General features: G+C 39.0%; 1 protein-coding gene across 4 annotated transcripts in view; it reads right to left on the bottom strand.

Moving 5' to 3' along the window:
* Positions 1-22092, bottom strand: part of CACNA2D1 (calcium voltage-gated channel auxiliary subunit alpha2delta 1) — a 3475830-nt gene that overhangs the window by 328240 nt on the left and 3125498 nt on the right. For all 4 annotated transcript variants that reach the window (XM_044088264.1, XM_044088265.1, XM_044088266.1 and 1 more), the window contains one exon: positions 853-937. In XM_044088264.1, the coding sequence (XP_043944199.1) occupies positions 853-937 (85 nt within the window). The remainder of the gene's footprint in view (positions 1-852; positions 938-22092) is intronic.

The raw sequence follows: 22092 nt of genomic DNA, 5'->3' as shown, positions 1-22092 counted from the left end.
TACTCAAAATATTGCTTGTCTGAAGTTATGTAAAGAGCTTTGAAATGAGTGGTGAATCTGCTACCTGTATGCTACAGTACACGTTTTGTGATGAGCAGTGATATACTACAGTTCTAACTGGAACAATTTCTAGTTGAGTATTTTTACCTAGTTTGTAAATGAAGCAGCTGTGTTTCTCCACATAACTGTCCCAATGCATTATCTAACTGCTGTTCTAACCTGTACTACTGTTAAATGAAGTATTCCTCCCTGGATCTCCCATGAAAATGAGTTCTGTATAGTCAAACATATGTCATTAGCAAGCAGAAATAAATAAAAAATAAATAAATAAATAAACTTTAGAATGGTGGTAAAATGGGTGGCATGGAAGAAAATCCTATAAGTGATATTCATTATGATATAGCTGTAACATTGTTTTAAAGAATGAGGTGAAAGGTCCATTTGGCAGGCTTCACGAATAACCCATTCAGTACTGAAGACACTAGCTAATCTGATGACACAAAGTGATTGTGCTTGATCCTCACTGCCTGATAGAATTTAGGACATCTTAATTAAGATTTGTTCTCAGAGGCCTTCCACTGATTTTGTGTGATGCTTGTTTGTAAAAATGCATGTTATTGGGATTCTACAGAAGTAAAAGGAACATCTATCATACTTAACGAACAAAACACAACTGTAGTTATTCAACATAATTCTTGTCACAAAATGGTATAAAGTATGCTACATACAAAATCAGCTAATCAGTGTTATCAGCTTAATGTCCCTTTTACTTAACTTTTCCATACTCAAAAACAAGATGCAGAAAATGTAAATAAAACAAAAATGAACTGCAAAGTGTTTTTAAATTCTTACGGTAGGTGTCTCTTCCAGTAGTTCTGAGAAAGGTCAGCTGTAAACCCAGCATCCAGCAAGAGTCTGTTGATTAGTGCGGTGTGACCTACAAACAAAATAGTGAAAACAATCAGGACAAAGAATTTACCAAAGGCTAGGTTATTTATAGCACATATTTATGCAGTACAGTAAAGGAGTACAACTAATCTGCATTGTTAGCAGTCTACGAACAAGACTATATTGAAATTTTAAGCAAAAGGTATAAAATTACACTTGTTTGTGCATTTCTTAATTTCAGCAGAATGTTTTCTTTCTCCTTATTTATTTGTATTTATTTGCTTATTTACTTATTTACTTACTTATCTGTCTTTCTATCTATCTGGTTCCCGGGTGCCCCTCAGCTTGACCACTATTCCCCCTGTTAAACTTCGTCTTTCCACTGGTGCTATTTGAAAGCAGGGAAGGGGATGGTGACATAACTGGGGTATTATTTGGTACTAACCCCTCTGCTGTGGTTGTCTTTGGTTGTAGTATGGAGGGGGTTACATTGTAAGAGCCAGCAGCAGCATGTACTCTGAACGGAGCACCAGGGTTTTTAATTAGCCATATCTACCTCATCCACAGTGTGTTGACACAGCTTTCAGGTTTGATTGCAGTGTGTTACAGTTAGAGTAACAATGCCTACTCAACTCTTCCTCAGCTAGCTGATTTCTCTGAGGTCTTTTCCACAAACTCATTCCTGCCCATACGAAAAGCACACCCATCATCCAAGCTTATGCCAACAAGTTCCTTAGCTGCTTATTCAAGTCAGTTCATCTGCACCATAGACAGGACACTAGCACTCTGCTCCTTCAGTATAGGATTCTTTATTATTTATTGCCAGTCCTTTCCATGGTAAAAAAGGATGCAACTGTTAAAATCAATTTTTGGGAAACTTCAGTTCCTCTTACTGGCATTAAGATTTATCATTAAGACAGTTATTTATTTTCAGAAAAAATGCATTTCAATTCATTGGTACTTTGGGTTAAATTTGTAAATATGGTATATAGTGTCATGGTTAAGTAGATGTGGCCTGCGATACACTATACAGATCTACCTTTGAAAGTGTGTATATGAGCTGGAGTGAAAGTCAGCCTTAATGAGTACCAAGTCTGTCATTTAACAGAGTGCTGTAACACAACCACAGCCATCCACCAATGGACATTATGTCTGTAGCTAGGAAATAAGAAGGTGAGCATCATCTGTGGTCAGTATAATGCTACTTGAACCAATAGGTAATCCCAAAATATTTACATCTACACAAAGAGATACTCACATGCAGAGATGTGCATATATTACCAACTGCAGTCTGTGGTCAGGTCAAATGCATGCAAAATTATTTGCATACCTGACCCACACAATAAGTGTAGTTTTGCCAGAGGACAATGGAGCTTTAATTGCTGCAGTGAGCAAGTGTGGCCTGTTCTTCTAATAGAAAGGGAAGTAGGCCATTAACTTATTCTAGACTATTCATATCACACACGCAGAACCACTGTGTAATGAAAAGTAAATGGTGTGAATTATGCAAATATGGGTAATGAGCTGCATGCAAGGTTATAATATTACGAATGGTATGATCCTTTCCTGAATATTGGGAATACTGAAATGGCGTAATACTTGCACTGTATATTAGCACACATTGATGGGCATATATGCACTTAGGCAGATGGACGTATACATGAATATGATGGCCCTTCTATGTCTATATGTGTGTGTGTGTGTGTGTGTGTGTGTGTGTGTGTGTGTGTGTGTGTGTGTGTGTGTATGAACACATGAGTGTGAGGGAGTGTTTGCTTCTGCTGTAATCCTTTTTTATGAAAATATCCTCACTGTTATGTGTAGTTCTCAGAGATTGTAGCTAATATGTGCATTTAACTCTTGTAATGCATTATTTCATACACCCCCACCCTGTGATGTTTTTTTTACTTTATTCAGATGACCCAAACCGTCAGTGAGGTTTATGCTTAACGTAATATGTTGGATGCACAGTGTATGCACACCCTTCTAATCTTCTCTGATGGGCTTTTTTTGACAGTGCTCTGTATACAGTACAAATATATGGCTTACTAAGCATGTTCCTTCTGAAATATTTCCCCATACTGTCTCCATTTTGTCATGCATGCAGTTCTATTTAACAGCTGGGCATACAGTAACAGACAAGTCATCCTCTCATACTTCACAATCACAGCAAGGGACCAACAAAGGGGGAAATATCATTACACTAAAAGTTTGATTATATGTAAATATGTTCTACTTGGGAGTCGGGAATAATGAGTAACTTTTCCACTCTGTGAGCTACAAGCTTTAAAATTAGGACCCATTCTACAAGCCATAAGAAAAATGCACAACTAAATATTGCCGAAAGTTCCAACAGTTTACAAAATAATCCAGTTTCAGTCTTTCCACTGCATCAAAAACATGTAAGTAAAATATATGCTGCATACATATAAGAAGAATATAAATTTATCTCTGCAGCAGGTGGCTCATAAGTACTTAGAGAAACAAACTAGCAGTAGCATACAGAAGGAGATGAGGAAATGGCAACTAGTAGAACAGTCAGACACATATATCTTATCTTTTGACACAAGAGTAAGGTAGTTAACCAAGCAGTGTCTTTAAGCAGACTGAAAAATCCAAGCAGTTACCACAGTATTGCTTTTTGAGGTCACCACTGTGTGGAATTCAAGCAGCAATTATCCCAGCATGCTTACAATTACCACAGTATTGCGTTTTGAAGTCACCATCATAGTGCATTCAAGCAGCAATTACCCAGCATGCTTACAGTTAGTACAGTATTGCCCTTTGCAGTCAACAAAGTGGTGCTAAACTTGAGCAATATTTGCCATTAATTCACTTGACCAGAGTGAGCTTTCAGAACTTTCTCTGCAATGGTTGCAGAACTGAGACAACGAAGGAGAGAAAATCAGTACAGTATGATGTCAAATTAGAACAACTCTGCAGACGTGTTTTGGGAAGATAAAATTAAAGCACTCCACCAAAACCAGGGCAGTTGAGAGGTATGCACAGCTGTATCACATCTCAGGTGGGATACACCTTGCCTTATATATGTCCACTGCACCACACCTATGAATTTCTCCTCCTAATCTGCAGAGCAATATGGCACCATAGTGCAATCTGATAATTTAACTGTACAAACATATGCTTCTTAATAATCTAGCTGACTGAAAAAACATATATTTACATAAATAGCTAGATATTACATATATAAAATACAATTCTGAAACATCAAACATTCATATTAGTGAACATTTTTTTCAGGCTGTAAATAACAGCAAATGTTCATATGAGAAAATATTGTTTTCAATGGAGTTTTTGCAGCAAGCATTTTGTATTTGCTCGTGGTGAAGCAGGGTCAGGAATTTGCCCTATCCCCACTGCTGTGCAATCTAAGATTTGGTATATATAATTAGCAGGGGGTGCTAGGGTTGCAGTGGGACTTCCCTCTGCAAAAAAAAAAAAAAAAAAAAAAGAAAGAGAGAGAGAGAGATTTAAAATTTTTGTTGTTTTCAATCATTTTTATATTTGATCCAAAATTATCGCTTTTTGAATGTTCGATGTTTGAAGATATTCCTTATATAAGTATCTACATTTCTAGTTGTCTCTCTCTCTCTCTCTATGTATATATATATATATATATATATAAAGAGTGAGAGAGAGATAAATATAGATATAAATACAGATGTTGATATAAATATATAGATATCAACATATATATATATGATTAGGAGTGGGAAAAAATGCCTTGACAACTTTTCACAAAAACATAATAAACCGAGGCTCAAAAACAAGTACAAACAGGATGTTTTATTGAAAGTTTAATGCATTTTCAGAGTTAATCATTTAACAAACTCACCAAACTAGGGCATAACCCCTCCCCCCACACACACACACACACAATTAACTGGATGCCAGCTGACTCACAGACAGCACCAGAAAGTCAGGATTGCTGACAACATCTCCCTAACAGACCTGTCACCAGTGGGATTCCTCAGGCTCTGTGCTAGGAATGATCCTATTTAGCATCTACTTCTTGGATGTAAAGGCTAATGTCAAGGGCCTTTGGCTGACAAAGTTCAAAAATGACTGGAAATTGTGAGGTATTGTAGATTCCCCCGATGCAACAGACATCTTACAAGAGTTTTTTTGCAGACAAGTGACTGGTGCCAAAGTCACCGACTAAAACTCCATGATAACAAATGCATTATAGTGCCTTCTGGGAAAAGTGCCAGCCAAGCTATTTACTCCATTGATAAAACTCCCTAAAAGTTGACCCAGTAGTCAGGGATCTAGTAACATATGTAGACAGTTATCTGGCCTTTGACCAGCATGTGGCCAAGGTAGTAGGAAAATTATTTTTGGTTGCTCAAGTTATAAGTAAGGACATGGCATCCATGTCCAAGGAGGTCATAGTGCCACTTTATTAGGCCATTATCAGACTCAGCATTGAGTATAATGCACCCTCTGGCATGTACCTGACCAAACATGTGCAACAGCTGGAACACCCACAAAAGTTCCATAGCAGGAGAATCCAAGATATAAACACATTGTCCTGTATGGATTGCCTTAAAGCCATATCACAATACTCTGTCTCCTACAGGTTACTGAGTGATGATCTATGCCTGGCATACAAGGTATCCTTGGATCCAGCTCTGCTGGAAATTTGCACATTTACAAAATCCATGGATTTAAATGTTGCTTGTGACATAAATAAGACATGCTGGAGAGACAGATATGTGTCACAGAGGATTCAGCCCTGGAAAAGGCTCCACATCCATGTTAAGTAGTGTCCATCCCTAATCCTATTTAAGAGTAACCTTGACCAATGGAAGGGAGATAGGAAAGTCACACCGGGTCTGGCCCCTGTGTGTCTGATAGACAAAGGCAGACAGTAATTTCCAAAGTAACATAACCGCCCTCACCAAATAACCTCTAGAAACTTCCTAATTTCCTTCCACTCCTAAAAAATGCCCACGATACAATGGGACACCATTGGGTTGGACTTCATGGCAAGGCTTCTAAAGGCCCTGGTGGTAGTTAGCATAGTATACACCTACGAACTTATGAACCCATGAACTGTCATGTGATGCATAACCAAATATGACAATGCTTTAGCAATTTAAAGAATCACACAATTAGCTTTACCTTAATGTGTATTAAAAAAACATGACAGAGTAACATCATAGTTTTGCTGCATGAAATTTTATAACACTATTCGAAGCCTGTATTATTTCCAAGCTATTATGTACCATTTTACAGTTGCTATTTAAGCTAAAATCGAAGCCACTGCTCAGGTGAAAATGAAGGTGAGAGGTCAAGGTTATATGTGGACTCCAACACTTCAGAACAAACAAGTGTCAGTCCACTGTTAACACTGTGCATGTAATGTTCAACAAGTCTTCAGAGTAAAAACCCTACAGTACAAAGAGCACCCAGGAAGTAATCAGTGCAAATGGAAATTAATTCACTTACATTAGAGCAAAAGCTGCAAAGCAAATATACAATGGTCTTCTTGCAACCAAACCATTGTCAGAAAAAAGGAAATAGCATTCATTCATTCATTCATTCATTCATTCATTCATTCATTCATTCATTCATTCATTCAACTAATAGATTGCAAAACAGCCTTGATGAGTTAAGAACTCATAACTCTCCCCTCCATAAAACAACCAACAGAGTCTCTATTTGCCATATACAGCAAAAACAAATGCACAATAACTAGTTTTGGCAGCAATGCTAGGAAGATACACTAAAAAAGTTTGCCTGTTTGCCATGCATTCATTATAAATCAGGCACTTTTCATTGGAATCAGGGACAAATTCAATCTGGAAGTAACACTTAAAATATCAATACTGTTATCTTGATTCCTTCACAGAATATGGGAATATGAATTAATATACATTTGTTTGCAGTGAAGAAGTGTATTATAATTCTAATTTTGGTCATTATTTATTAATTGCTTTTTACCACCTTTTTCTCCAAAAGGTAATCTGTGTGAAAAAAAATTCATGTATGCATTACATTTTAATTTGACACACATCCGTCTACCAGTCCTGTTCACTACAAGAATGATATCCAGCTTCTGATCTGTACTTACTTACAGGTAAACAAATCCAGAAATAATAATCAGGCAGGGGCCATTCAGGAACTCTTAAAATATTAGTACTATGTTAAACTGAGTCATAGATAGAATCAAAGAATGTGAATTAATATACATTTTTTTCTGAAGTAAAGACGAAGTCTATATTATAATTCTTAAATTCTTTCTAATCATTGTTCATATATTAAGTGCAATTCTTCACCACAAGGTTCTCCAAAAGATAATTGTTTGAAAAAGCCATTAAGTCAGTAAGCCAAAGTACTACATTATTTTGCACTGCATTATAATTTGACACATCCACCAGTCCAGTCAGCCCACTCATACCGCTCAGGATATCCAGATTTTTGCCACATTGTTGATCTGATTCTTACCATATATGATTTTCTGCTAAAGCACTGGTGACTGAAGTCAGTAAATAATGACAAATGCATCCTAGTCTTCAGAAAACGCATGCTAAAAATGCATGCTAACACAAATACTGCTATTCTAGCAACTTTCTATGTTTATGAAAACACTGTTTAAAATCTGTCATTATGTTTTTGGCCTTTGTTATCCCACTACCTCTGATCAAAGTCACACAAAAATAATGACAGACATTTCAAATGCAGACTTCCTATCCTTCTAAAAGTGCATGCTAACACAAAATTTGTTATGTTAGTAGTTTCCTAAGTTTACAGAAAGGAATATTTAAAATCTTTAACATCTCTATTTTTTTAAAGCCAACAGCCAAGCAGGTTGATGTTGGTCATGGTCTGTTTCTCACTGTTGGTCTGGAACTCTGTCTTTAAACAAAGCCAGCAACTAGTCAAGCAAAGCCCAAACCTTTTAATAGTTTTTTAAAAAAATTACCATGGCACGCCCGCACAAGTAATTTATTTAAACAAAAAAATAAATAAACTAAGAATAAATCATTTGTCATGTTGTGGGCCCTGCAGTTACCTTCTCTGTACCACCCCTCCACTTGAGCAGCCAATCACAGGTCTGTGGGGCAGTGTCCGCACATGGTAATATGAAAAGGGGCAGGAGGGCTGCCATCTGACATTTTTGCCCTTGCATTTTTTTTCACTTAAAAGGAAATATATATGGTAAAATTTTATTTATTCTTTAGCACAGACTGCACCCTGGATAAATCAGTGTCCCTGCACTTGCTATACTACTGAGGAAATCCTCCCAATTGACACAGGATTTTAGGTGATTAACTACATTTAAAAGACAAGTACAGATAGGTTCCACCACCACCACCAAGAAAAAAGCAGAGATATGTGTGGAGCTTGTAGGGAAGTTATAGTTTTTCAGGAATGATTCAAGGCAAATCAAGGTAGGCAGTAAGCACTTTTCCTTAGAGGAAGAGGAAACATTTTACAGTATAGCAACACAAATGTGGTAAACAATAAAAAGAGCATTTCATAAATAGATTTTTGTTGCCTGAAATCACAGCAGACATCTCTACTAACACTCTTTTATGTTTTAAGATTTTCTTCATTAGCTTATAGAGAACTGTCTCTTTACATAGTGAGGAAGCTAAATGCTAAAAGAGGTCTTGATGTGGTGAAAGAAACTGTATTTAACTAAGGTGGAAAGCATACTTGGGGCAGTGTACTTACGGTACACATTAACAATCAAATTTAACAAAGGAAAACAGAGTAAGTATATGCTTTTTAAGTAATGACCAGCTCAGACCTTTATCCATACGTACTCCTTTAATCTCCATCCGCAGTTACTGGAGAGATTACTACTAAGCAGACAGTGTCTCTGGTAATTCCTCAATATAAAGACAATACTAGAAATTTCTCAGAGCATTACAATATATATGCTGCATTCACACTTTAAAATTTTTTCCAAAAGAAAAAAATGCTTGAGGATCGAATGGAACATTACATACTTATTCCGCAGCCAAAATCAACACAGGTTTTCAATAGGAAATCCTGTACCAGAAACCTGCAAACTTGCAGCCATTGTGTCATCTTCTTCTGTTAGTGCTGGACAGAGACATGAGAAAAGAAAGCACTTGATCAGATTCTCCACCTTCAGCCTGCAGTAGATTGCTTGGGAACCAGCATGGGAAACTACCCAGGGTGTCAGATGAGTAAGGCACAACTCTTCCTAAAAAATAAAAAAAAAAAAAACAATAAAACCGCTTAAAGGCACTGAGAAATGACTCGAGAATTTAGCATATTACTTTTTAATCTCTGCTTTCATCAGAAAATGACTTCTTCAGATTCTGATGAAGTTATTTTGTGACATTCTGATGAAGTCATTTTGTGATGAAAGTGGAGATTAAACAAGTAGTACGCTAAATTCTGGAGTCATTTCTCACTGCCTTTAAGTGGTTTCATTGTTTTTCATTTGGTGTAATTAATCACTATCGGGTATGTTTGGCTGTGATTTCTTCTTTCTTCCTAGAAAATGCAGAGCAGCCCACTCCATTTTCAGTACCTTACTGTAACAGGAATAAGGTCATCAATAAGGGTGTCTCACATCTGGCAGCTGGAACAGGCTTCACCAGGTTATAGTATGGAAAAGAAAACAGCAGTCTGCTCCTTCTGCCCACATCCCTAACACTTTGTCAGATGATAGGTATAAAATGGCACTGAGGAAGTGGAGAAAGAGGTTATACTACTCTGACAAGGAGGTTATACTTCTCTGGTAATTTTTGCATTCAGCCACATAAAGTTATGGTGAGTATGCTCACATGACCATGCCAGGGCTATGATAAGAACTATGCTGAAAAGAATATTAGAGCAGTAGGAACCAAATGGGTAGGTAGAACACTGAACCAGTAGGCAGAAATCCACAGGTGCTGCAGGACTGCTAAGGCAAATCCTGCTCTGCTCCCAAACTGTAAGTCTAGATTGTCATGCCTTACAAAGTGTGGATGGAGGACCATGTAACAGCCTCACAGATGCTATGAGCTGATATATTTCAGAAAAAGGTAACCACAGTAGATGCCACCAAGGCAGATGCTATACTCCGCTTCTTTGTTTGTTCTCCCCACTGTAGTTATAACAAAATACAATTAAGTTTGACAACTTTTTAAAAAGGTTTGCTTGGTTACTAGTTTACCCCATTTCCTTGTTATGAGGGAAATGAAAAACAGTTCAGTCATGATTTCTAAGGATTTCAGGCAAAATATACAACTTCAATTGTCTGTGTTTTAACAGTAAGTTTGTACTATCTTTCTTATTTATGTAAATTAAAGACAGGCTTCTGTAACACTAGTTAGCACATTAGTAAATTATCATGTAAAAGAATAAACTCACGTATTTTTAAAGTTTTAAGTGACACATTCTTGTCAAAATACAGTATTTCATAACATGTTTTACATATGCCAGGATACTACAGTGGCACATTTTTAACTCTTCCATGCCTATAGTGCCTCTTTTTTATACTTACAGTTAACACCCATAGCTCTTTATGGGGTCCAGGTCTTTCTTGGGTCTGACTTTTTAACTAAGTGACTTAACGGCCTATAATACATATACTTAGAAAGAGAAAGGATATATTAATAAAATAACACTAAGATGGTTAATCTAGGATGTCCCATAGCAGAAGATCCTTATCTTCTGCTTTTTTTAAATTGCTTTCCAGAAAATGCTCGGCAATGCAAGGACGTGTGTTGCAACATTCCACATCACAAAGATGTTAATGAGTAAAACATGGATTCTAGTCAAACTGTAGTATTTCATAGGACACATTTCACCTTATTAGAGTGTATTATTTATGGATATCTTATTTATTTATTTATTTATTAGTTTGCAGAACATAACAATTTAAAATTGTTTGCATCTTATTGGCTTGTAATTTGTCCAATGATCCCTTCCAACAAAACCACATCAAAACTTGCCACTGTGACCATTTATTAATTATAATCAATCAATATATTCCAATAGGCATCATAAACATTCATCAGAGCAGCAGCCGGTATTACAGAAAAACAAAGTTGTCAACGGGGCAATGCTCACCTTTATTGCAAGTACAAGCAGCATTAAATCTCATTGCTCACTCTAGACACAAAGCAGTGTACCACCGCTCACTTCTAAATGGCCAACCACTAAAGGAGGAAGGGGCGAAGAGAAAAGAGGAATGACTGAGCCCCTCTTACTCTGCCCATCAATAAAGCATAACACCTAAAACTACCCCCACTACTATAAACAAGGGATGTCAGGGAGAGTTACTGCAGACCACGCCAAAAGATGCTTGGCTATGCCCTCCCTATACATATAAACCGTCACCCCCCACCACCACCTACCTCACTTCCTGCCCTAACCATCCCATCATTTCCTCATGAAAAGTAACCCCTTCCACCTCTACTTAATTTTCATCACTGCACACTTAACCAGACTCATAACATGCATTCAACCCGCCTGACACATGAGTCTGCATGCAAACTGTATTTGTCATGGGACCTTTAACAATGCACCTAGAATCAAAGCTGAAACTAATAATTACAAGATTAATCCCATCTGATTAGGAACACAAGAGTTAAATGGTATTTTATTAATTAATGAAACAACTGACACTATGGTACAGAATGCACCTATTGTCTTTTTCATTTTTGGGGAGGGATTAGAATATGCAATGATAGGGGCCATTTAATCAGCCTGTTAGTTTAAAAGACACCCAGCTGTACTTTCGAATGATGAAATTTAATGTAATTAATGAAGTTATTTTTTTCATCAAATAAGCACTGAGTGCATTGCTTCAAATATACTGACATATTAAAAATGTTGTTTATATACTCTTATATACATCATTAGTATAGGAGAAACTCACTTGTAGTTTTAAAAGAATGCTGTTACCTTTGTTTGATTTGAAACACTAGATCCTAAGATGTAAAATTAGAAATTTACTAAATAACTGTGTATTCTAATAACTACAGACATAAACAGATCTTTATCAGGAATGTGAATATTTTAAATAACTCCAGTGTTAATAAATGCATCACCTTATTCAGAAATATTCTGTCCAAACTCAGTTTAAAGCTGTAATGGCATAGTATTAAATACCTGTTGCATTAGAATTGTTGGAAAACCATTACGGATAAAAGCCCATATCTATTCTATAATTCATGAACTTCTTTAAAGGTAATGCATTTTCCTCTTAAAACCATAGCACATACTATTTTTAAACACTGTCCTCATGTTTAGTCCCCTGAAAAGAAATTTCTCACCGCTAATGCTTATATCTATCGAACACACAAGATGTTAACCCCTCAAGTACATGGACAAAGCAAGACAGATTTCACTTAGAAAACCTTCTGGCTACTGTGCTGGGCTTTTTTACTCTTTTATTTCCATTAAGGAAAATGATAAATAAAAACAAGTGGTAATACGTGATACACGAATTGTATTCTGGGACCATTAGCAAGTGGTGTTCATAAGAGTAATCTATGCAGCTTAAAGACTGCAAGGGTTTTAACTTAATGACTTACATGGGACATACAAACCTGCTTAGATTATTTTATTCACAATGTTAAAATATAAGATTACAATCTCACTTTGAAGAAAAAAATATTTTTCCTAAACTGTTTGAGATATTCATTTCTGTTAAGATAGTGATGGCAAGCAGCTGATTTCAATATTCCAGGCTTAGTTAGAGTGAAATAATATAAACCTCTATAAGAGATATACAAAGCACTTACCTAGGAAACTATGCAGTTGTCATATGCTAATATTAATGAGTATGCTTTGTAGGCCTGATACATTTTGCACAGCATTCTGTCACAGCCCCTTGCTGGCTAGGATTTTATAGTTACCTTATAAGACTCAGTTTTATCTGTGGCTTATATTATCAGTAAATAATTACTCAGCTAAGCTGAAAACGTATTGCATCACCGTATTAATGTTTTCTGTGGCCGACAATTTATTATGCTTTCCCATCAAATCTGTAAGCTTCTAGACTGCATGGCATACAATTATTGCAACTTTTTTTGTATAGGAAATATGTATTTGACTAATGAGGGTAAATTTTCAGTTTATGTTTTGCTTGGTTTCATTTTATATGGAAGTTTCTCAGTTTGATTGTCGGCTGGAGTGCCTTCTGTGTGGAGTCTGCATGTTATCCCTGCATTTGCATGGGTTTCATCCAGGTGCTCCAGTTTCCTCCCACATTCTAAAGGCATGCAGTAGGAGGATTAGATGCTCTAAATTGTTCATAGGTGTGAGTGTGAGATGTGGAAGCTAGCCATATGGAGGGGTAAACCGTGGCTCACTGTTGAAGTGACACCCTGACCCCATGCACCACAATGGCAAAAGGGGTTGTGGATGGATGGATTCTGTGACATTCTGGCTGCATTCTACAGATGACTACATATATTTAAACCTCCCCTCAAGATGCATACAGTCCTATTCTCTTGCAAAATAATTGTCTAGAGCTTTATACTGTAGGTACTTCATATATATATATATATATATATATATATATATATATATATCTACGTCATATAGTCGACACTTCAAAATGCCGAATTTCATATGGCCGAGACCATATGATCGACATTTGAAATGTCGAGCACATAAAAATACAAAAGTAAAAAACAACAAACACTTACCTAAACACTGCTAGCAGGGGGGCAAGCCTCCCCCTGCACCCCCAGTGGGTGGCTCAGACCCCCACACCCCCTGTAACTTAAATATACCAACTCCAAGATTGCACTACAGTGCAGGAATGGAAATATTTCCATTCCGCACTGTACGGAGATGCCGGTTCCGCATTGTCAGCATTTCAAATGTCGATCATATGGTCTCGGCCATATGAAATTCAGCATTTTGAAGTGTTGACAACGTGAAGGAGACCCATACATATATATATATATATATATATATATATATATATATATATATATATATATACATATATATATATATATATGGGTCTTCTTTGATTCACTGAAAAGTTATTTCACCGAATTTCAAAACACTCATACCAAATGGCTGAAAGCTCAAATCACTGAAAAGTCATTTCACTGAATCACATTTCACTGATTGCAAGTACTGTTGGGAAAATAAAAATAGAAGTTATGTACTTACCATAATGTTCCATGTGAGTTGTTTAACTCGCCTTTATTCTCACTGATGGGTTGGAACTGATCCTCGGCTCCGTCACAGAGAATAGCAAACTCAAGGTTTGCCAGTAGCTCGAGACCAGCCCCTTACCCTTATCCCACCATGCACTACTAGAATTACCTCAGATCTTGTTTGCTGTGAATAATATCTATATATATATATATATATATATATATATATACAACCTATACATACTCTCTTATATATATCTACAAAGAAGAGTACCCAAAGGGAAAGACAAATATTGAATAACCAGGATGGCACTAGCCTCTAAGTCAACAGTCAGCCAGGAGGGGGAAGGAGGGAGGGACGTGAAAATAAAGGCGAGATAAACAACTCACATGGAACTTTACGGTAAGTACATAACTTCTAAATGTTAAGTTGTTAATCTCGCCAATTATTCTCACTGATGGGTAATGTCCCTAGCATCCTCAACCCTGGGTGGCTCACGGGAGTATGTTCTTCAGTACTGTAGAACCAAAGGAAGATCTGTCCCTAGAAGCCTTATCTACTTTGTAATGTGAGATAAAGGTATGAGGGTTAGACCAAGTGGCTGCAGCGCAAATATCGTCAAGGAGCAATTTAGCTTGAAAAGCAGAAGAGGTAGAGCTAGCTCTGGTAGAATGAGCTTTTGGTTTGTGCGTTAAAGGCATGTTCACATTTTCATAAACGAAGGATATACAATTGGATAACCATTTAGATAAGGTTGTTTTAGCCACTGGATTGCCTTTTCTTGCATCTGAGAAGGCTACAAAAAGTTGATCTGATTTCCTAATATCCTTAGTTCTGTCAAGATAAAATCTGAGCTGTCTGTGAACATCAAGTTTGTGCAGCATATATTCTAAGTTGTTAGAGTGGTTGGGGAAGAACACTGGTAGTTCAATGACCGGATTGATGTTTGACTCAGAACAAACGTTAGGTAAAAATGAGGGGTTCATTCTGAGAGATACTCTTTCAGCATGGAAGATCGTGTAGGGTGGTCTGATGGATAATGCTTGAAGTTCTGACACTCTGCGGGCAGACGTAATGGCCACAAGAAAAATTGTTTTCCACGATAAGAATTTTAAAGCACAAGAAAAAGCTGGTTCAAAGGGAGGAAGAATAAGTTGAGACAGCATAAAATTTAAATTCCAGGAGAAAAGGGAATTTTGATCGGAGGTCTCATATGAAGAACGCCTTTAAGGAAGGTTCTGGATAATTTATGGCTCATACTATTTGAGCCATCAAGACCAAGGTGAAAATTTGAGATAGCAGCTAACTGAACTCGAACTGTAGCAGCTGCTGCCTCTTCCTTAAAAATTTGTCAAAAATTCCAAGATCGAAGATAGCGGAGCTCGAAAAGGGTCAATGTTCTGATCGTTGGCCCAAATTGAGAACCTTTTCCATTTGCTGCCATATAATTTCCTGGTAGATGGCTTGTGAGAGGACAAGAGAATCTGTCTTGTATCTTCTGAAATTGAATGAAGCCTGGCAATTAGGGGAAGTGGATTAGCCAAGCAGTCAGTTTCAGGGACTGTAGAGAAGGATGAAAGTCCCCTGACTGGTGTGTTAGAAGGTCCGGAACTGGGTCCAGGATCCATGGATCCTCCAACGGATGATGGTGGAGAAACAGAAACCAAATTTGTCAAGGCCAGTAGGGGGCTATGAGTATAATCTTCCTTCCCAGTGATTTTGCTTTCTGTAGAAATCTGGGTATTAATGAGAAGGGTGGAAATGCATAAAGGTGACCTGGGGGCCAATCGTGTAAAAGTGCATCTCTCGGGGGATGACCGGGAGGTGGTATCAGGGCAAAGTAGCTTCTGCATTTTGAATTGATGTGGCTGGCAAAAAGGTCGCAAGCAAGGCTGGCCCAATTTGTGGAAAATCAACTCCGCAACCTGTTGATTGAGAGACCACTCATGAGGGAGTAATATTGCCCTGCTTAGCTTGTCTGCTATGACATTGGATTTCCCCGGGATGTGCGTTGCTAACAGAAAACACTGGGATGACACAGCCCATTGCCAAACCCTGAGGGCTTCTCAACAAAGAGGGTAAGACTTGGTTCCACCCTGCTTGTTCAAGTACCAGACTACTGACATGTTGTCGGTCTGAATTGCAATAGTCCCTAGAGGGAGAGAGTTCTGAAAGTACTGCAACGCCAGAAGTACCGCTCTCAGCTCTAGAACATTGATGAGCAGATGTGATTCTTGATCTGTCCATGTGCCTTGGGCAGTCTTTCCCTGAAAATGCCCCCCCACCACCCTATCAGGGAAGCATCCGTGGTCACAGTGGCTACTGGGGGGGACAAAGGGTCTCCCTACTGTAACATGAAGAGACGTCAACCACCACCGATGGTCTCTCCTGTAAGAGTCCGTGATAAGAGTCATGTGGTGCATTGGTAGTTTCTGGTAAGACCACTGAGTGAGGAGAAGCCATTGAAGGATTCGCATATGCATCCTTGCGAGTGGTATAACCAGGATTGCTGTCGCCATCAAACCTAGTGCTTTCAATACCTCCGCTGCTGTAGCTTTGTTCTTTGACACCAGTGAGCTGACGTTTTGGCGAAGAAAGGATACTCTTTTGATAGGGAGATGTAGAGTGGTGGTTGAGGTATCTAACTCTGCTCCTATAAAAACGGTATGCTGAGATGGCGATAAGGCAGAATTTTCAAAGTTGATCATAATGCCTAATTGATGGCAGAGTGTCAGAGTGTATTGTGTTGCCTGAGTCAATTGATGCCTGGTGGTAGCAATGAGGAGGCAATCGTCTAAGTATGGAAGCACCTGGAATCCTAGACACCTCAGGTGTGCCGTGACCACTGCCATGCATTTGGTGAACACTCGGGGGGGCTTAAGTGAGACCAAAGGGCAGGGCTCGAAACTGGTAATGATTGGCTCCCAGCCAAAAGAGCAGATGATCTCTGGAGCATCTGTCCATCTTTATGTGATAGTATGCGTCCTTGAGATCTATGGAGCACATCCAATCACCTTTCCCTAAAAAGGGAAGAATGGACTGAAGCGTGACCATTCGGAACTTCTCTTTCTTTATGAACTTGTTGAGTCTGCTGAGGTCCAAGATAGTTCTCCAGTCCCCTGTTTTGTTTGGTACCAAAAAGAATCTTGAGTAAGTTCTGAATCCAACTTGGTCTGCTGGGACTGGTTGGATGACTCTTTTTTTCTAGCAATCTGTGGACCTCTATGATTGCTTGTTTCCTGAGATTGGGTGGAACATCTGGAATTTTTTTGATAAGAATGGGAGGGGTAAGGAACAGTATGAAATATCCTCTGGAAATGATGCTTTGTACCCAAGTATCCAATGTTATGTTTATCCAGGCTTCTGGGTACAAAGACAAGCAACCCCCAACTGCTTCCAGAGCCGAACAGTTAGGCCCCCTTTCAGGAGCGTTGGTAGGACTGACCGGAGAACTGACCCCTATCACCCTGTTGCTGCTGACCCCCTCTGCCACGGAGGTGGCGTCTTCCATTATAATTCCCTCCTCTGCCTCTAGAGGGGGTTTCACCATGTGTGTCGTGAAAGGCTGCTTGAGTTTTTCAGAACCACACCCCCCCCCACCCAGGGCCCTTGGGTTAGGGCCGAGTCAGAGTGGAAAAGTGGACCCCAACGGCAGATAAAGTCTTGCCTTATTGTTCACACCTGGTTCAAGTTTCCTTTACTTTGGGCCCAAACAGTGATGAGCCATCAAATGGGGTATTAATAAAAGAAAGACTTGAAGGGTTCAGCAAAGGAACAGAGATGCATCCAGGCTTGTCTGCAAAGAGCAATGCCCGAACTAGCGGCTCTACTCGAACCATCAGCTGCATAGGATATGAGACATATGGACGAGCTGACTACTGAGTTAAGGGTAGCGAGCTGGGCTTTGACTTTGTCGGCCACCCCTGCAGCTACTGTACCCTGGAGAGTATCTCCTAGCTCTTTCAGGAGACCTCTCTGTAGTCTTGTAAAATGGCTCAAGTAGTTTAGTGATCGCAGGGAAAAAGTCGCTGAACTAATCATGTTCCATATCTATCCATAACCCTAGAATCTCTGTTAGGGCAATGGATAGAAGAGGATGTCTCAGATATTTCCTTTTTGGTGGCTGCAGCCACCACCATGGCATCCACAGGGACTCCTTTTGTCAAAAAACGTTTATCGACTGGGGCAGATATGAATTTATTGGGTCTACGAGGGACAGGTTCCATGGCCTCCGGTGACTCCCAAGCCTTACGAGAGATCAGATCCATGAGCTTGTCATAAGGCGGAGACACCCAAGAAGTGGAAGGTTGAGACCCAAAAGCCTTCAAAAGCACAGAATCATCCTCAGTAGGGGTCTTGGACTGCCAATCACCCCTCTGGCTAAGGATCTCTAGTATCTCTGCAAAAGAGATATCCTCAGAGAGGGACCAAGGGGAACCTTCTGACTCATCTAAGTCCATGTCAGATGTCAAAGACTCCTGTGGGGAGTCTAAGTGCCTCCTCTTGCACAGTCTCTTTTGGGCACCTCCTCAGTGGGGGGGTCTGGGAAGGTCTCAGAAGAGCAGGGGACACCCTGTGGAGGTACTTGAGGTTCAGGGTCTCGCCGCTTAGAGGGGTCAGTAGATGCTTGAGGGGAGAGGGAAAGCTGAACTGATGCTGATGTTGTCCTTGGATACAAAACTCTCCTCATAGCATCGAAGAAGCATTGGCTCCGACGAGGAGTAGAGGATGGACCCGAGAGTACCGTCAGATCCTTCTGCACTGAAACCCTGAGCTCTGAGCCTGAGGTAGGCGCCGAGCTCATCCAAACCAAAGCCTCGAGAGGGATAGTCAGCACCGACAAGTCGGTGCAACTATCCTCCCCAGACCCAACTGGAGAGCATCGGCTCCTAGAGCTCTCGGTCGGCGCCGAGGACATCCGAGTAGATGGAGCCGATAACCCCAGAGAGGATATCAGCTCCAAGGGTCTGACCACCATGGGTTCGACTTCCCTCAGCTTCAAGAGTCCAGTACGGATTGGAGGAGAAGTAGACAAGTTTGGTTCCATGGTCTTCGGCACCAACAAGCTGATCGGGGCCGACAACAGTTTGGCAAGTCCTGTTGCCTGTAAAAGCTTCTGCACTAGCCGATCCAAGACTTAGCTGAATGCATGGATGGTGCTGACTGGAGCAGAGGTGAAGAAGGAACTTCAGAGACTGGCTCCAATACTGAGAGCTGGCTCCGAATCAAAGGTACACTCGGCTCCAATGACTGTGGAACCGATGACCCTCCTTCTGAAATTTTAGCCTTTTTGATACCTTATCTGATGACTTGGATTTTGAAGATTTGGAAGATGTACTAGCACCTTCATGGCTATACAAAACCTCTGAAAAAGATTGCTGTAGCAATCATCTGTCTATAAGTTTCCTCCTTCTCTCCAAGAGGACTCTTGAAGAGAAGGAGTGACAAATGCTACAGGTGTCTTGGAGGTGCTTGGCCCTCAAGCAGTAGACACATTGAATATGTCCGTCAGTGATGGACATTTTCTGCCCACAATCTGGGCATTTTTGAAAACCCGATTTGGGATGGGATTTCTCCCTATCCTCTGACATACTGAGAGAAAAACAGTAAATAGATTCACAAACAACTAAGCCCAACCTGGGCACTATCTACAACAGTAAAATATATATAAATAAAAATATAATACAAATATGGGACTAAGAGTCCAACAGGAAAAAAAAAAAAAAAACTAACTACTAAAGGGATTAATAGTAGGAAAAGGGGCTAAAGGCCCACACAAACTAAAAAGCCAACAAGTCCCTAATTTAAAACAATTTAAACTATCTAAACTGTCTAAACTATCTAAAAATAATGGAACTAACACACACTACATAAATATAACAAAAGGAAAACTTTTTAAAAACTTGCTGTTAATTCATTTTCTAAAATGGTCCGAGTTATCTGGATCACCAAGATCTCTTTTGCCGCGGCAAATGAGATCTGAGGTAATTCTAGCAGTGCATGGTAGGATAAGGGGCTGGTCTCAAGCTACTGGCAAACCTTGAGCTTGCTATCGGCTGTGTTGGAGCCGAGGATCGGCTCCAACCTATCAGTGAGAATAATCGGCGAGATTAACAACTTCAAATCATATATTCCCTTTTCCCCACTGTACTGTGATCCTGAGTTAGTATATATATAGTTGGGGGGGTGTGGGGAGGTGGCAGGCGTAGTCCCCCCAACATTTGGTTTTACATTGTTAGCTTTCAGTGAAATGAGATTCATAAATATAAAAGCTAAGTAGGTGGGGGCTATGCCCCTCCACACCTCCCCAATGTGGGGGTCTGTGCCGCCCACACACCCTGACTATATATACTAACTCCAGGATCGCATTTCAGTGGGGAAAAGGGCATATATGTTTTATTTGCTCAAATGTACTTACATTCAGTGAAATGTGAAATGAGTTTTCAGTGATTTGAGCTTTCAGCAATGTTTTGAGGTTGAACTGAAATTCAGTGAAATGAGTTTTCAGTGAGTCAAAGTAGACCCATATATATATATATATATATATATATTATATATATATATATATATATATATATATATATATATATATATATATATAAAACATATATATATATATATATATATATATATTTATATGGGTCTACTTCTTATTATCATGCAACCACAACATCAAACTACGAAATGTTGAGATGAGAAACTCAGACTTGCAGAACATTGTAATTGCAAGGGGTCTATATCATGTAGTCGAAATTCTGTAAGTCTGAACACCATATGTCCGAACCTATATGTTCGAACTTACAGAATTTTGAACACGTAAAAAAAAAAACACAAGAGAAAATAAAATAAAGGGTTGTAAGCAGGGGTCAAGCCCCCATGAACCTCCCACACCCCCACTCTTTAAATATACCAACTTCGAGACTGCACTATAATGCGGTAAAGGGAATAACTGTCAGGAAGTTGTTCCTGTTTCTTTATTTTTTTTTCATTTGAAGTATGACAACTTTGAAGATATGGTCTCGACCATATAACGTTCAAAGATGCCATACTTTGACTACATGATATAGACCCATTGCAAACTGTGGCCTTCCATGTTGTCTAACTATAGTAGAGTGAGCACTGTAATATGTTTACTGGAAGGTATCTCTTTAAGAATTTGTGCAGCATTCCGTAAGAAGGCAGGTTAGTGCGATCTTGGAGTTGGTATATTTAATGTATGGGAGATGAGTTTTGAAAGGGGGCTTACACCCTTGCAAAAATGAGGGAAGAGTAAGTAACTGTATTGATTTGCAACTTTGGATCCAAATGTTTTTTTACCTGTTTTTGGGGCTGTGTTATTTTTATGGAGACTGATGTTTGAGTTATTTATGTAATAGTGTAGTTTTCTGCTGATATATGCAACTTTATTTTGAGCTTGGAGGACGGAATTGAGTGAGTTACGTGGTGTACAGGTGAAGCCTTGCAGTGTGTATGTTTGTTATGATGTTTTCGATGTTGTGGGTTTCTATGTTATGGGTTTCAGTGTTTTGCTCTTATGATGTTCTGCAAGTTCAAGTTTCTCATCTCAGCTTTTCGTAGTTTGACACTGTGGTTGCAGGATAATATGATATATATATATATATATATATATATATATATATATATATATATATATATATATATATATATATATATATAAAACTATATATAAAGAAAGCAGTCACATCCCTGAACCGGAAGGCCAAATACTATCTAAACTGACTGCTCAGAATGTTGACTTTATCGGAAGGAAAAAATCGACATTTGACACATGATGGACCACTCACCATCTGGAAAAATATCATGCAATTGTCTACTGTTTTGCAGGGGGCAAGCCCCCCTGTGCGCCCCCCCCCATCCCCTGCTAATTAAAGTCCAAGATCTCACTACAGTGAGGGAAAGGGTAATTTTCCTGATCCCCACTGTAGTGCGATCCAGTGTAAAACACTGATGCTCTAACCTGCGAACACAACCTACGTGTCGACATTTCTGAGTTGAAAGGATTTGTGTTTCCAGTTTCCCTTTTTCACCTTTCCTTTTGACCTTCAGACACATGGTAAGGTGCATTTC

This window comes from Protopterus annectens, chromosome 11.part0 (assembly GCF_019279795.1).
Source record: "Protopterus annectens isolate FY-2018-M chromosome 11.part0, PAN1.0, whole genome shotgun sequence".
Taxonomy (NCBI): Eukaryota; Metazoa; Chordata; order Ceratodontiformes; family Protopteridae; genus Protopterus; species Protopterus annectens.
The sequence above is the reverse complement of the archived record's forward strand: the minus strand, read 5'-3'. Positions and strand labels throughout refer to the sequence as shown.